We start from the raw sequence: 15,053 nt of genomic DNA, 5'->3' as shown, positions 1-15,053 counted from the left end.
CTCGCGGCCCGCTGCGGCGGCCCCGGTTCCCGGCGGCCCTCGCGGCAGGTTCCGGCATCGGGACAGTTCGCGATGGCAGGGGCAGGTTCCGCCGCTGTGTCAGGCGCAGGGACCCCGGTGGCGGGGCCCACAGGCCGCGACCTCTTCGCCGAAGGGCTCCTGGAGTTCCTGCGGCCCGCTGTGCAGCAGCTCGACTCTCACGTCCACGCCGTCAGGTGCCCGAGGGGCAGGTTGGGCGGGGCCTCCTACACTGGCTTCTTAGGGGCGGGGCCCAGGGAGGGTTCTCGCGGGGACGAAGAGTAAATTAGGGAACTTGACTTGAGGGCCGGCGGGCTGCGGCCCGTGGGGGTTGCGTGGGGGCTGGCTTCTCATACCTGGGGGACACGTGGGGGAATTAGCTTCCCGCGCTGCGTAAACCGCCTGACCGCGTAGGCCTTGCACCTTTTGCAGAGAGAGCCAAGTAGAGCTCCGGGAACAGATTGACAACCTGGCCACAGGTGAGTGACCAGCCCCGCGTGCCCAGACTCCGACAGCTCGCTTTCAGGACCTTGCGTCTTGCCAGCTTCTGGGTTGGGTTTCTGTCACTCGCTTCCTTGATATCAGGGCTGCCAAAGTATTCCTTTCAGGGATAACTTAATTCTTTTTTTTTTTGAGGAGTCTCACTCTGTCACCCAGACTGGAGTGCAGTGTCACGCCCACAGCTACCGCAGCCTCGACCTGCTGGGCTCAGGCGACCCTTCTGCCTCAGACTTCCAAGTAACTGGCACTACAGGCACACGCCACCACCCCTGGCTAATATTTTGGTTTATTGTAGTGATGAGGTCTTACCAAGTTTCCCAGGCTGGTCTTGAACCCCTGGACTCAGTCCTCTTACCTCGGCCTCCCAAAGTGCTGGAATTACGGGCTTGAGCCACCGTGCCCGGCTGTGCCTTAAATCTTTAGTGGCTGTGGCCCATGTGGGTGCAAGACTGTCTTCCATCCCACTACCAGCCTACCTTGGCTGAGAACGAGAGATAAGCCATTGGATGTTAGTGGCACCTTACTTTCATCCCCAGAACTGTGCCGGATCAACGAGGATCAGAAGGTGGCCCTGGATCTCGACCCCTATGTCAAGAAGCTACTTAATGCCCGGCGACGCGTTGTCTTGGTCAATAATATTCTACAGAATGCTCAGGTAAAATAATTTTTCTATCATCAGCGATTCCTTTTGCTTATAAGTCCTCAACACAGAAAAACTATTTTAAGAAAACTCAGTGTTCTCATTCTCAGAACTGTTGCTGTCATTTACATTTTTTTTTTTGAGTTGGAGTCTCACTCTGTCACCCAGACTGAAGTGCAGTGGCCGCTCCCGGCCACCACAGCCTCGACCTGCTGGGCTCTGACAATCCTTCCACCTCAGCCTTCCGAGTAGCCGGAATTACAGGCATGCGCTACCATGCCCGGCTGATTTTTTGATTTATTGTAGAGATGAGGTCTCGCCAAGTTGCCCAGGCGGGTCTCGAACCCACGGACTTGGGCAATCCACTCACCTCAGCCTCCCAAAGGTGTGGGATTACAGGCTGAGCCAGCCACGGAGTCCGACCATTTACATTATTTATACTTTAGAAGACTGACTTTAAGGTGGACCAAGACTGACATTTTTCAGCAACCTAGTTGACTTAAACTTTAAAGCCTTTCACAAGTTATTATATTCCAAATTTTCCTTGTCTTGTAGGAGCGGCTGAGGCGGCTAAACCACAGTGTTGCCAAGGAAACAGCCCGCAGGAGAGCAATGCTGGATTCAGGAGTTTATCCCTCTGGTTCCCCAAGCAAATAACAGGACAGAAGATGAGCCCATGGTCTCAGAGTAGCACAAGTACTGGTCCCCAGCTGCCTGGTTTCAACAGACATGCAAAGATTCCAGGAGACAATCCCTGCACTTTTGAATATTAGAATGGCAGTCCTGTTATTTGAGGCACTTAGTCTTATCCATTTATGTAGGGGCCCCAAGAAAACTACACACAGCCAGACTGAGGTTCCAAAAGGACTTGCATTAATTATGGCTCTCGCTTCCTTCCACAAATAAGGTCTGTTTTTTGAAAAGCTACATACTTGAGGCCTGCCTTTTTCAGGCCTCATTAACCAGAGTGGGCTTCATTATGTGCCTGGTTATGTGGGCCTGGGCAGCATATCCTCTACCTGTGACCTCGTTTTTCTGTTTACACTGAGGACTTGGAGGAGAAGGCAGGCAAAGTCCAGGTGAAGGAACTCTGTCGACCTTTTTTTCTAATTGCACTGGCTTGAATACAGTAGCAGTGTTGCTAGAACCATTTAATTCAATAAATACTTTAACAGTATTCGAGTTTACTCTGGTACATGGAAAGGTTCCAGGAATCTGTGCTTTAATTCAAATACAGCTTCAAACTATGATCTTAGCGTTTATATTTAAAAGACTCAAGTATCATTTCCAATGAAGAGTATATAAAGCAAAAGGAAGCAAAAGTTGCCACATACTAAAACAAACAAAAAGACCAGGAGCCTACTAGCAAGTACTTTAATCATTTTTCTTAGGAAAAAAAATTGCCACACACAGTTCACAACATTTCAACAACAAAGTACTAGTTGAGAGAGGGGTTTTCAGAAGTTGGGGATTCTAGAATATTAAGAAATGTTGGTATCCTGCTTCATTATAGATGGGCGACATAGGCCATAAATGGGAGACATCTGGTTGCTAAGCCAATATCCAAACTCAGTGGAAGGACACTTTCTTCCATAGGGTTGATTTTCCTTCTTGCTGTCTTCCCTCTTCCATGGAAATGCCTGCCGTCATATCAAGCCCAGTAGCAGCTAGCTTAGGCTCCAGTCTTCATCCTCAGTAGGAAAGGGAGTGAAGGGAGGCTCACTCCTGAGTTTCCATGCTTTCCTCTTCCTCTCCCTGAGGTGGCTCTTCTGTATTCTCCTCCTCTTCCTCTCCTTCCTTTTTCTCTGGTGGCTTCTCATAAGCCTTTTCTGAAGGTGTCACTATCACTCCATCCCAGGTAGATATTTCAGAAGCAAGATCTGAAAGAAAGAAAAAGGAAGCCGGGCTCGGTGGCTCAGCCTGTAATCCCAGCACTTGGGAGGCTGAGGTGAGTGGATTGCCTGAGCCTGCGGGTTTGAGACCCGCCTGGGCAACTTGGCAAGACCTCATCTCTACAATAAATAAAAAAATTAGCCGGGCATGGTAGCGTGTGCCTGTAGTTCCAGCTACTTGGAAAGCTGAGGCGGAAGAGTCGCCGGAGCCCAGCGGGTCAAGGCTGTGGTGGCTGGGAGCGGCCACTGCACTCCAGTCTGGGCGACAGAGTGAAACTCCAACTCAAAAAAAAAAAAAAAAAAAAAGAAAGAAAGGAAAAGGTGATTTTAGACAAGATCCCAGCATACAAGATGACTTACACAGTGGAAATACAGGGGGTACCAAAAACACGTATGCACATGTTGTAAGACACGAGTAGTACGTATACAGTTCCTATGTAGACCAGAGTACAACGATAAACCCCTGACCCACACAAAGTGGTCACTCACAGCTGGCATCACCCTCCTGGCCAAGGATCTTCCTAAAGCCACCATGTGAAAGGATTCGGACCAAAGTCTGAGCTGTGTAGCAGACCATGTCCTGAAGGAGAGCAAAGTAAGGATGAGTTAGCATGGAGAATCAAAGTGAATCATCCTTGTGAAAATAAGAGACGGAGACAATTTTTAATCTCAGGACCAAAATCTTTGACAATCCCTAAATCTCTGATCCCTAAAGACCTCATTCCCTTTGCCTTCTGAGCAGGAGTATTTGACAGTGGGGTAGAATAGATAACTTCATAGTTGTGCCAATACCTGCTGTTCTAGGGTCATGACTGTGTGTACTCTGAAGTTGCCACTCTCACAAGGGTCAGTGATACCCACTGAACCTGGCAGAAAAAGTCCTGCAGCCAGAATCTGCAAGCAACGTCTGAAACACAGGAAGGCATTAAAAGAAGGCACCCACCAGCTTACAACCAACTCTAAACAAAAAGAAACATGCTGACGTGCTGTACCTGTATGCAACGTTTAGGGCCAAAGGCTGCCTGGTGGGGTTGTTCATCACAGCATAATGACCCTGGAAAATAATAAATAACCCTAGTAGGTGTCACTACAGTGGCAATTATGTTTTCAAATAAGTAAACTTTAAACCGGCATGAGGAAAGCTTTATTTTTTAATTTCTTTTTTTGAGTCAGTTTTTTTTTTTGAGTTGGAGTCTCGCTCTGTCATCCAGACTGGAGTGCAGTGGCTGCTCCTGGCCACCGCAGCCTCGACCTGCTGGGCTCCGGTGATCCTTCTGCCTCAGCCTTCCGAGTAGCCGGAATTACAGGCATGCGCTACCACGTCCGGCTGATTTTTTTAATTTATTATAGAGATGAGGTCTCGCTGCCCAGGCGGGTCTCGAACCCGCGGGCTCAGGCAATCCACTCACCTCAGCCTCCCAAAGCGCGGGATTACAGGCTGAGCCACCGAGCCCGGCTAACTTTGAATCTTTATTACGCTACTTATGTACCAATATTTAAGCTTCACCGAATTTCAGATTCTGGTAGGTTTTAGAGTAACTACTACTAAATCAGAATGACCAAGTAGAAGATGCCCTTCTTTACTTACAAGTAGGTCTAGGATCCAGGGTGTGAGGGGCTCAAAGCCAGGAAAACGAATCCTCAAGTCCTTTAACAGTCTGATGAGAACTTTAACTCTGAAAGAAAGAGTATCTCAAAAGATTAAAAGTAATTAAGCTCACACATATCCGCATCTAAGGTAGGGCTGAAGCTGATGATATTACTTCTAGAATTACATGTTCTCTGCTTTCTCTTTTTTTTTTTTTTTTTTGAGTTGGAGTCTCACTTGGTTGCCCAGACTGGAGTGCAGGAGCTGCTCCCGGTCACCGCAGCCTCGCCTGCTGGGCTCCAGCGATCCTTCCGCCTCAGCCTTCTAAGTAGCCAGAATTACAGGCATGCGCTACCACGCCTGGCTGGTTTTTGGATTTACTGTAGAGATGAGGTCTCGCTGCCCAGGCGGGTCTCGAACCCGTGGGCTCAGACAATCCACTCACCTCAGCCTCCCCAAGGCGTGGGATTACAGGCTGAGCCACCGAGCCCTGCTTGCTTTCTCTTAATCTTGTTTGCTTACTTAAGGTAAAAATCAAAATCCAGACAGAAGATCACAGTCAGAACAGTTTTGTCAGAGAAAGTATGGGGATATCCTGCTATTCACTGAAATTAGGTTATCTTAATCCAAATGCTCAGGGAGGGACTCACGTGGACTGAGAAGCATTTTCCTCAAACCAGCGGGCATGTCGGATAGCTGCTAAGGCACTCTGCAACACCTTGATATCCACTAGAAAATAACCAAGACAGACCAATATGAAACATGATTTTTTTTTTTTTTTGAGTTGGAGTCTCACTCTGTCGCCCAGACTGGAGTGCAGTGGCATGCTCCCGGTCACCGCAGCCTCTACCTGCTGGGCTCTGGCGATCCTTCTACCTCAGCCTTCCAAGTAGCCGGAAGTACAGGCGTGCACTACCATGCCCAGCTAATTTTTTGATTTATTGTAGAGATGAGGTCTCGTCAAGTTGCCCAGGCGGGTCTCGAACCTGCAGGCTCAGGCAATCCACTCACCTCAGCCTCCCAAAGGTGTGGGATTACAGGCTGAGCCACGGAGCCCAGCTGATCCTTTTTTTTTTTTTTTTTTTGAGTTGGAGTGGGCTCAGGCAGTCCTCTCATCTCCACCTCCCAAAGTGCTGGGATTATAGGCATGAGCCACTGTGCCTGAGCACAATTTTTTTTTTTTAGTTGGAATCTCACTGTCACCCAAGTTGGAGTGCAAGTGGCATGCTCACGGCCACCACAGCGTCAACATGCTGGGCTCAGGAGATTTTTCCACCTCAACCTTCCAAGTAGCTGGAACAAAAGGCACGAGCCACCATGCCCAGCATATTTTTTGATTTATTGTAGAGAAGAGATCTCACCATGTAGCCCAGGCTGGTCTCAAACCCATGGGCTAAGGCAATCCTCTTGCCTCTGCCTCCCAAAGTGCTGGGATTACAGGCATTAGCCACATACTTATTATTATTATCTTTTTAAAAAAATTTTTTTTTGAGTTGGAGTCTCAGTCGCCCAGACTGGAGTGCTGTGGCCGCTTCCGGCCACCACAGCCTCGCCGTCTGAGCTCCGGCAATCCTTCCGCCTCAGCCTTCCGAGTAGCCGGAATTACAGGCATGCGCTACCATGCCCGGCTGATTTTTTGATTTATTGTAGAGATGAGGTCTCGCTGCCCAGGCGGGTCTCGAACCCGCGGGCCCAGGCAATTCACTCATCTCAGCCTCCCAAAGTCACAGGATTACAGGCTGAGCCACCGAGCCCTGCTCACATACTTATTATTAAGTAAGAAATTCTGTCACACTGCTAGTCCAAAAGCTTGAAAAGAGGGCAAGAAAACTTACTAATTCTTTAAACCATCCTCGGATCAGCAAGTCATTTCTCCAAAATCACTACTCCCCAAACCAAATCTGGAAGCATGCAAGAACCATGGTTTTCTCCAAAAGCCTATCCCACTCCATAAGTATTTTCTCAGTCCCTTTTTAAGTCCTCCAGCTGCTTTCTGGTCTTCTTGTCTAAAAATTTCACTAGCAGGCTAGTAAAACTATTTGGAAATTACAGAAGGAGAAAGCAAAGCTCGGGGTTAACTTAGGTCCTTCAATTCCCAGAAAGCTTCACGAGGAATATCAGCAATACCATGCTTTGAATTTCCCCCAAATTTCTCAGCAATGGAAAAAAAAAGACTTACAATGAAGCTCTGGGTCCAGTTTTCGGAGATTGGGTGGCACTGTTGTAATAAGAATCTTCACTGTAGCATCAGAAGAACTGATTTCAAAGCCAGTTTCATTGGTCAGCATGGTCAAAACTGAAAGAACAGAATAATCAAAAGCTGTAACTCTCACATTTCCATTAGATGACCAAGGTTAAATAATCCAGGATAGGGGTGGGGGGAACAAGCGGGTTTTGTTTTTTTTTTGAGTTGGAGTCTCACTCTGTCACCCAGACTGAAGTGCAGTGGCATGATCCTGGCACCGCAGCTTCGACCTGCTGGGCTCAAGCGATCCTTCTGCCTCAGCCTTCCAAGCAGTCAGAACTACAGGCGTGCGCTACCACGCCCAGCTAATTTTTGATTTATTGCAGAGATGAGGTTTCACCAAATTGCCCAGGCAGGTCTTGAACCTGCGGGCTCAGGCAATCCACTCACCTCAGCCTTCCAAAGCGCTGGGATTACAGGCTGAACCACCAAGCCCGGCTTAGGTGGGTTTTTAAAAAACAAAATGAGTCCAGTGAAGATTGAGTATACAGGGCTTTAGAAAGGAGACCAAATGGATTCAGAACACCTGAGGCCCCTGCTGAAGCTTCCACAACATAAAACTGTATTTTACTCTTCCATCTAGCCTGACCTGATTGCTGGAAGTGCATTTATACTGATAGGCTCTGGCTCCTATGGCCACTAAGTATATACTCAGCAACCAACACGAACCTTCAGAAGGATCCTGTGCTCTTAGACTTTCCACAACTTTGTTCCCCAGAGCAGCAACAGCTTCCACTAGATTGAGAGAAAAGATCATGAATGTCATCATAATCTGTTCACACAGACTTTTTTTTTTTAAGTCAGAGTCTCACTCTGTCACCCAGGCTGGAGTGCAGAGGCGCACTCACAGCCACTCCAGCCTTCCAAGTAGCTGGAACCACAGGTGTGTACTACCACACCCGGCTAATTTTTTTTATTTTTTGTAGAGATGAGGTCTCACCAAGTTGCCCAGGCTGGTCTCAAACCCCTGAGCTCAGGCAGTCCTCTCACCTCCACCTCCCAAAGTGCTGGGATTACAGGCTTGAGTCACTGCACCCAGACTATTTATGCAGACTTCCTTTTTTTTTTTTGAGTTGGAGTCTCACTCTGTCGCCCAGGCTGGAGTGCAGTGGCCGCTCCCGGCCACCGCAGCCTCAACCTGTTGGGCTCCGGTGATCCTTCCACCTCAGCCTTCCAAGTAGCTGGAACTACAGGCGCACGCTACCACGCCCGGCTAATTTTTGATTTATTGTAGAGATGAGATCTCGCCAAGTTGCCCAGGCGGGTCTCGAACCCACGGGTTCAGGCAATCCACTCACCTCGGCCTCCCAAAGTGCAGGATTACAGGTTGAGCCACCGAGCCCGGCCTATGCAGACTTTCTATACACCTCTAAGATACTGTGCACTATCATTTCTGCCCCATGTCCAAGGCTGGAGCAAGGGTAAGAAATAGAATAAACACTTTTACAAAGGGGCTATGGTCTGGGCAGAAGAACTAGAAGGCTCAGGAAACTTCCTATACGTACATCCTTTTTCTACAGCAGGCGTTTTTCAGGTCAGTGATACTAATGACATCTTGGGCTGGATAATTCTGTTTGGCATGGTGGGGAGAGGGTCTGTTCTGTGCATTGTAGAATATGTTAGTAGCACCTCTGGTCTCTTCTCTCTACCCTTTGAGTACCTGCCTTAGCTGTAACAACCAAAAATGTCTCCAAATACTACCAAATGTCCTGGAGGGAGGTGATTGAGGGGCAAAATTACCTCCAGTTGAGAAATACAGCCCTAGAGTAACCTGCCATAGATTCTTTCAGAGGCACACACCAGAGTTTGTCTCTTATCACCTCAACACACATTAAAAAAATAATTTTCCATCTGTCTTGCAAACATCTTTCTTACAAGAAATGTGGGCTTTAAAGATCCCTAAGCCCCAAACCCAACTGCTACATTCTGCTCCCATGGCTAGAAAGAGGCACACTCACGTGTTGGCAGAATCTTTAGTATTACCACCAGGTCAGCTACATTGTGTCCTGTAGTCATTGTTCCCTTTTTATATGATCCTACCTGTCGGACTTCTTCAATTTGCTGTAAGAAGAGCGATTACAGAAAAAAGAAAATTAGAAGAAAAAAGACGCCTAGGTTTTCTCACAACTGTTACAACACGGCTTCTTATTACCGAGACTTGGAAGTAACAGAGGAGAAATCCTATCCCCAAAACCACCACATAAAAGCCTGACACATCGTGCCTTAACTGTTCACAATACATACAAGTATTGTTTCCAGGATCAGCACTATAAAGCAATTCCACTGTACTTCCTTATTTTAGGCTTGAATTTGGATAATAAACAACTAAAAATTTAAGAGACAAGAGCCATGAAAACTTCCACTCTATATCAAGACTGCCCTTTCCCAGGTCTGAGTAATCAAAAACTCACCACTTCAAATGTTCCCGGAGCTACAATCAGATTGTCAATCACATTGTTTATTTTTGTCACCAGAGAAAGGATAGAAGCCTGAAAAACAGCATGAAACAAAAATACCCTAAGATGAAAAATTACAAGCAGCTTCTTAGAGTTTGAGTTATTTTCCCCCAATCTCTTCCATACAAACTGACTCAATACCGACACAGGGCTTTGAAAACACTTCAACCCTTATGGCCTTAAATATATCAGAAGAGAACAACTTCTTAATTCCATAGGAACAGATTCCCTAAGAAAAAATAAGAATGCATATGTGATCTGTTTACGTGTTCGCTTGGCTCTCTATCCACAATGGGAAATAAAAACAAACCCTCTGGATTTTAGGCTCTGATAACACTATTCTTTTTTTTTTTTTTTTTTTGAGCTGGAGTCTCACTGTGTCACCCAGACTGGACTCCAATGGCTGTTCCTGGCCACCGCAGCCTCGACCTGCTGGGCTCCAGCAATCCTTCCACTTCAGCCTTCCAAGTAGCTGGAATTACAGGCGTGCGCTACCACGCCTGGCTAATTTTTATTGTAGAGATGAGGTCTCATCAAGTTGCTGAGGCAGGTCTCGAACCCGTGGGCTCAGGCAATCCACTCACCTCGGCCTCCCAAAGTGCTGGGATTACAGGCTGAGCTACTGAGCCCAGCCTTTTTTTTTTTTTAGAGACAAGGTCTTGCCAAGGTGCAATCCTCTCGCTGCAGCCTCCCAAAGTGCTGGAATTACAGGTGTGAGCCACCAGGCCCAGGGGCAACACTATTCTTAACTTCACCAATAGTTATTCACTTTCCAACTATCTTTGAGAAATCTCAGGAAAGCAACCAAAATAACATACCTGTTCAGCAGAATTAGGAGCCAGGTCCTGATTCCTCTTCAGCAAGGCCTCACTGAAGGAAGTCTCATCAGGTGCTGGCTTGACTCGGGGGAAGGCCATCTCACACTAAACCAGAAATAGGCAACAACATGCTATTTACTGAAAATAATATGCAGGAGAGTTTTTTTTTTTGTTACTATAAAAAAAAATTGCAAATAGAAAATTTTACATTTTACTCACCTGTAATCCCAGAATTTTGGGAGACCAAGGCAAGAGGACTGCCTGAGCCCAGGTGTTTGAGACCAGCCTGGGCAACTTGATGAGACCTCATCTCTACCATAAATCAAAAAATTAACCAGGAGTGGTAGTGCATGCCTATAGTTCCAGCTACTTGGAAGGCTGAGGCAGAAGGATCACCTGAGCCCAGCAGGTCAAGGCTGCGGTGGCCGTGAGCGTGACACTGCACTCTAGCCTGGGCGACAGAGTGAGACTGACAAGTAGCCAGAACTACAGGTATGCACCACCACGTCCATCTAATTTTTTGATTTATCGTAGAGATGAGGTCTCACCAAGTTGCGCAGGCTGGTCTCAAATCCATGGGCTCAGGTAATCCTCCCACCTCAGCCTCACAAAGTGCTGTGATTATAGGTGTGAGCCTCTGTGCCCGGCCAACACTTGTTTTTATTCCTTAAGATGTTCACATAGACTGGCACAGTGGCTCAGCCTGTAATACCAACACTTTGGGAGGCCGAGGTGAGAGGATTCCCTGAGCCCATGGATTTGAGACCAGCCTGGGCAACTTGGTGAGACCTCATCTCTACAACAAATCAAAAAAAACTAGATGGGTGTGGTAGCATGCATCTGTAGTTCCAGCTACTTGGAAGGCTGAGGCAGAAGGATCGCCTAAGTCTAGCAGGTGGAGGCTGCGGTGGCCATGAGCATGCCACTGCACTCCAGCCTGGGCGACAAGAGTGAGACTCCAACTTTAAAAAAAAGAGCCGGGTTCAGTGGCTCAGTCTGTAATCCCGCACCTTTGGGAGGCTGAGGTGAGCGGATTGACTGAGCCCACGGGTTCGAAACCCACCTGGGCAAGTTGGCAAGACCTAATATCTCTACAATTAAAAAAAAAAAAAAAAATGAGCCAGGCGTGGTAGTGCGCGCCTGTAGTTCCAGCTACTTGGAAGGCTGAGGCAGAAGGATCGCCGGAGCCCAGCAGGTCAAGGCTGTGGTGGCCGGGAGCGGACACTGCACTCCAGTCTGGGTGACAGAGTGAGACTCCAACTCAAAAACAAAAAAATAGATGTTCAAACAATGACACAGGCTGGAAGGAACAGCTGTAATTTAATCTCTCACAGTCATTAACAGATAAACCAGAGATACAATTAACTGTTCAGAACAATTACAATCATGTTGCTGCCAACAGTAGCCAAGTGATTATCTTCCCCATCCTCTCACATTGTTCTTGTGCGTAAAGCAACAACACATGGTTGCCTCAAAGCCCCGACTCTACTCAAAAGCCCTTTTCCTACTTCAACCATCATGTGACTACATTAACAGGGAGATGCTGGGCTCCATTTCTACAGTGGCCAGAAAATGTGTGTCATTAACTCAAGGTACTCACCAAATAGAAATCAAATGGGATATGTGGCACAAAGGGCCTGAACCTAAAACAAGAAAAACAGTCCACATTATTCAAACAGAAGTCAAGTGAGATGTATATAACACACCAGCAGTTTTGAAAAGGTGTCTGTCATGACAATGAAGGATACCGTCTGAGGGGGGATTAGTCTTGGCACAGTGGGGTCAAACTCATCTAGCAGAAGAATGGGAAAAGACCACAGCTGGCTCTCACAAAAGCAAGTGACATCAGTCCACGCCAAACTCCTGCTTAGATGACAAATGGAAACGAACAAGTGCAGAGACTGTAAACACGGGTACTCACCCTCCTCCTGGGCCTCCTCTGGAGCCAAAACGCCCACCACGACCACGGCCTCTGTCACCCCTAGAAAGGCACAGATTTTACTTGGACCTCACTGAAGGTCTATCCGCCATGCCAGCCACGCCACTTCATGATGGCTACCTCCACCGCTCCGAACTTCCCCAGAGACCCCACTCCCACGTACACTTCTCCCCATTCCCAAAAGGTATCCGTGACCCCCTCGGCCTGGATAAGTTCAGCACAAGCCCACAGCAATTAATGATGGGGCTCGGACACGGAGCCCCTACAGTCATCATACTTAAGAAGGCTAAAGCGCTCGTTTATTCCCTAACGTGGTACACTTATCGGGAACAGCCTCGGTCAGGCACTTGGCACTGAGGGGTAAGGGCGGCACGTTCCAGCCTTCTCAGTCTAGCTGGGGGGACGGCCTCCTCCTAGGACCTGAAAGCATCCCTCAGCCCCTCAGAGACGAAGGTGTGGAGCCCGCCCCCTCCCGGGATCCGCCCCCATCCCGGACCCAAGTCTCCCCGCCTCTGCCGGCCTCCGTCTCCCCCTTCTCCCAGGCCAGTTCTCCCTTTCTGGCTAGCCTCCAGACGCGTCCGCCCTGTAGGTCCTCCGACTTCCTTCGGCTCACCTCCCCAGAGATTTCGGTCGAACACCTAAAGCCTTTCAACCACCTCCACCCCCTTACCTCATGGCGCCTTCAACCCCGAACAATGGAGGCCGCACCAACCGCTCCTTCCCTCTGAGCAGCAGACAACCGAAAAGGCGTCTTGCCGGCGTGTCCCAACAAAACCTGGCGCAATTGGTTCCCGCCTTGCCCCGCCGCGTATACCTATTGGTTTACTTAGGCAAGCGGGGCTTCTGAGCCAATAGAAAACGCCTACTGTGTCAGGAACCAGCCAGTAAGAACAGGTTTGGCAGTAAAGGCGATTTTCTAGTCAGGCGTTAGGTGGCGCTGGACAAAAATGCCCGGGGGGAGGTGGGGGTGAACATGCAGAGAACCCACTAAACAATTAAGAGAGACCCAAGAGAAGTACGCACACTAGGTAGCAGAGTGGCGCAGCGGAAGCGTGCTGGGCCCATAACCCAGAGGTCGATGGATCGAAACCATCCTCTGCTATCGGTGTTTTGCTTTTTCTCTCTCCCCCCTCCCTTTCAAAGTAAATCTGTGTAATTTATGTCTTCGATAGATGTAAATGTCTTGCCAATTTTTCCTCCCACAAAAATACAACCATAAAGCCGGGCTCGGTGGCGCAGCCTGCCTGTAATCCCGCGCTTTGGGAGGCCGAAGTGAGTGAATTGCTTGAGCCCGCGGGTTCGAGACCCGCCTGGGCAATTTGGCGAGCTCTCATCTCTACGATAAATCACAAGTTAGCCGGGCGTGGTAGCGCGCGCCTGTAGTTCCAGGTACTCGGAAGGCTGAGGCGGAAGCATCGCCGGAGCCCGGCAGGTCGAGGCTGCGGTGGGCGGGAGCGGCCACTGCACTCCCGCCTGGGCGGCCGAGTGAGACTCCAACTCAAAAAAAAAAATACAACCATTAGCAGTCTTCTTTGCTACGGGGCCGGTGAAGTTGAGGGGAGAAAGGCGGGATTCCAGGCAGCAATAGGTGCCACACGTCTAGAAACTAAAGGCAGAAGACAGGTTCCAGATAAGGGAGTATTGATTGAATCCGTTTGGAAAAATTCAGGTTGCTGAGAGAAGAGGAGGGAAGTTGAGACAGTCGTTGGGAAGAGAACTCAGAAAAAGGGAGCGAGGGAGGTGACGAGGGGAGAAGCTGACCTGTCCCTGGCGTCATCTCCCTCCAGTTCTCTTTTCTTCCCTACAAACTCGGGGGGTTTTTAGCCTTAACCCCTGCACCGTCACCAGGCAGACACACACACGTACTACTGTAGGATCTGCATTTATTTATTTAATTTTTTTTTTGAGTTGGAGCCTCACTCTGTCGCCCAGACTGGAGGGCAGTGGCCGATCCCGGCCTCCGCAGCCCCGACCTGCTGGGCCCCGCGATCCTTCCGCGTACCTGGAACTACAGGCGCGCGCTACCACGCCCGGCTAGTTTCTCATGTATTGTAGAGACGAGGTCTCGCCAAATTGCCGAGGCGGGTCTCGAACCCGCGGGCTCAGGCAATCCACTCACCTCAGCTTCGCGGGATTACAGGCTGAGCCTCCGAGCCCGGCTTTTGTCCGCTCTTTTAGTGGTTACCCTAAAAATTACAACATGCATCCTTGACTTAGTCTAATTTTTACTCTCCTCGTGAAAAATGCAGAAATAACTTAATTCCATTTACCTCCATTACTCCCTCCAAAATTATACCGTATTGTTGTGCGATTGTTGAAGTACTTTATTGATGTATAATTTACTACAGCAGAATGCACAGATCTTAAATATAAATGTATTCCGTCCATGTAACCACCACCCAGATTAAATGAAAGAACATTTTATCACCCCAGAAAGCCCGCTCAAACACCTTTGCCCTGCCCCTAAAGGCAATTACTATTCTGATTTATATTACCATAGATTAGTTTTGTCTGTTTTCGAACTTCACATAAACTGACTCATACTGTACATACACTTGGGGAGGGGTGTCTGGCTTCTTTTGCTTGACATACTTCAAGATTCCTCCATGTTTTTGCATTTATTAGCAATCTGTTCTTTTTATCCATTATTTTGTCGATGAATTCAGGACCTCCAACTTGCTGGGAGGCAAGCTAACATGTCTGGCTTGTTACCAGTTTGAGGCCATTATGAATAAAGCTTCCATAACATTCTTCTACTAGAATCCTTGTGGTCAGATGTATTCATTTCTCGTGGGTAGGGGTAGATGTATATGTGTACAGAATTTAATCCTATATATATTTTAAATCACACATAGCAGCAATGCTTTTTTGTTTTTTTGAGTTGGAGTCTCACTCTGTCGCCCAGACTGGAGTGCAGTGGCCGCTCCCGGCCATCACAGCCTCGACCTGCTGGGCT

General features: G+C 48.3%; 2 protein-coding genes and 1 non-coding gene across 3 annotated transcripts; 2 read left to right on the top strand and 1 right to left on the bottom strand.

Moving 5' to 3' along the window:
- Positions 1-9: 9 nt before the first annotated feature.
- SNAPIN (SNAP associated protein) lies at positions 10-2,336 on the top strand. Its single transcript, XM_008058010.1, has 4 exons — positions 10-215; positions 451-497; positions 1,056-1,174; positions 1,715-2,336. The coding sequence occupies exons 1-4, from the start codon at positions 73-75 to the stop codon at positions 1,814-1,816; spliced, it is 411 nt and encodes a 136-aa protein (XP_008056201.1). The 5' UTR covers positions 10-72; the 3' UTR covers positions 1,817-2,336.
- Positions 2,337-2,517: 181 nt separating this feature from the next.
- On the bottom strand, positions 2,518-12,873 carry ILF2 (interleukin enhancer binding factor 2). Its single transcript, XM_008058009.1, has 14 exons — positions 12,768-12,873; positions 12,080-12,139; positions 11,759-11,801; positions 10,159-10,263; positions 9,296-9,373; positions 8,843-8,945; positions 7,554-7,619; positions 6,819-6,935; positions 5,290-5,368; positions 4,640-4,727; positions 4,044-4,105; positions 3,844-3,958; positions 3,541-3,631; positions 2,518-3,039 (listed from the first exon to the last, which is right to left on the bottom strand). The coding sequence occupies exons 1-14, from the start codon at positions 12,770-12,772 to the stop codon at positions 2,879-2,881; spliced, it is 1,173 nt and encodes a 390-aa protein (XP_008056200.1). The 5' UTR covers positions 12,773-12,873; the 3' UTR covers positions 2,518-2,878.
- A 254-nt stretch (positions 12,874-13,127) lies between these two features.
- On the top strand, positions 13,128-13,199 carry TRNAM-CAU. Its single transcript has one exon. It is a non-coding gene; the product is annotated as a tRNA-Met (tRNA).
- The last annotated feature ends 1,854 nt before the right edge of the window (positions 13,200-15,053 follow it).

The sequence above is a fragment of the Carlito syrichta genome, unplaced genomic scaffold (assembly GCF_000164805.1).
Source record: "Carlito syrichta isolate Samal-C Ts95f unplaced genomic scaffold, Tarsius_syrichta-2.0.1 Scaffold303184, whole genome shotgun sequence".
Lineage (NCBI taxonomy): Eukaryota > Metazoa > Chordata > Mammalia > Primates > Tarsiidae > Carlito > Carlito syrichta.
This window is presented reverse-complemented; position numbering and strand designations above follow the sequence as displayed.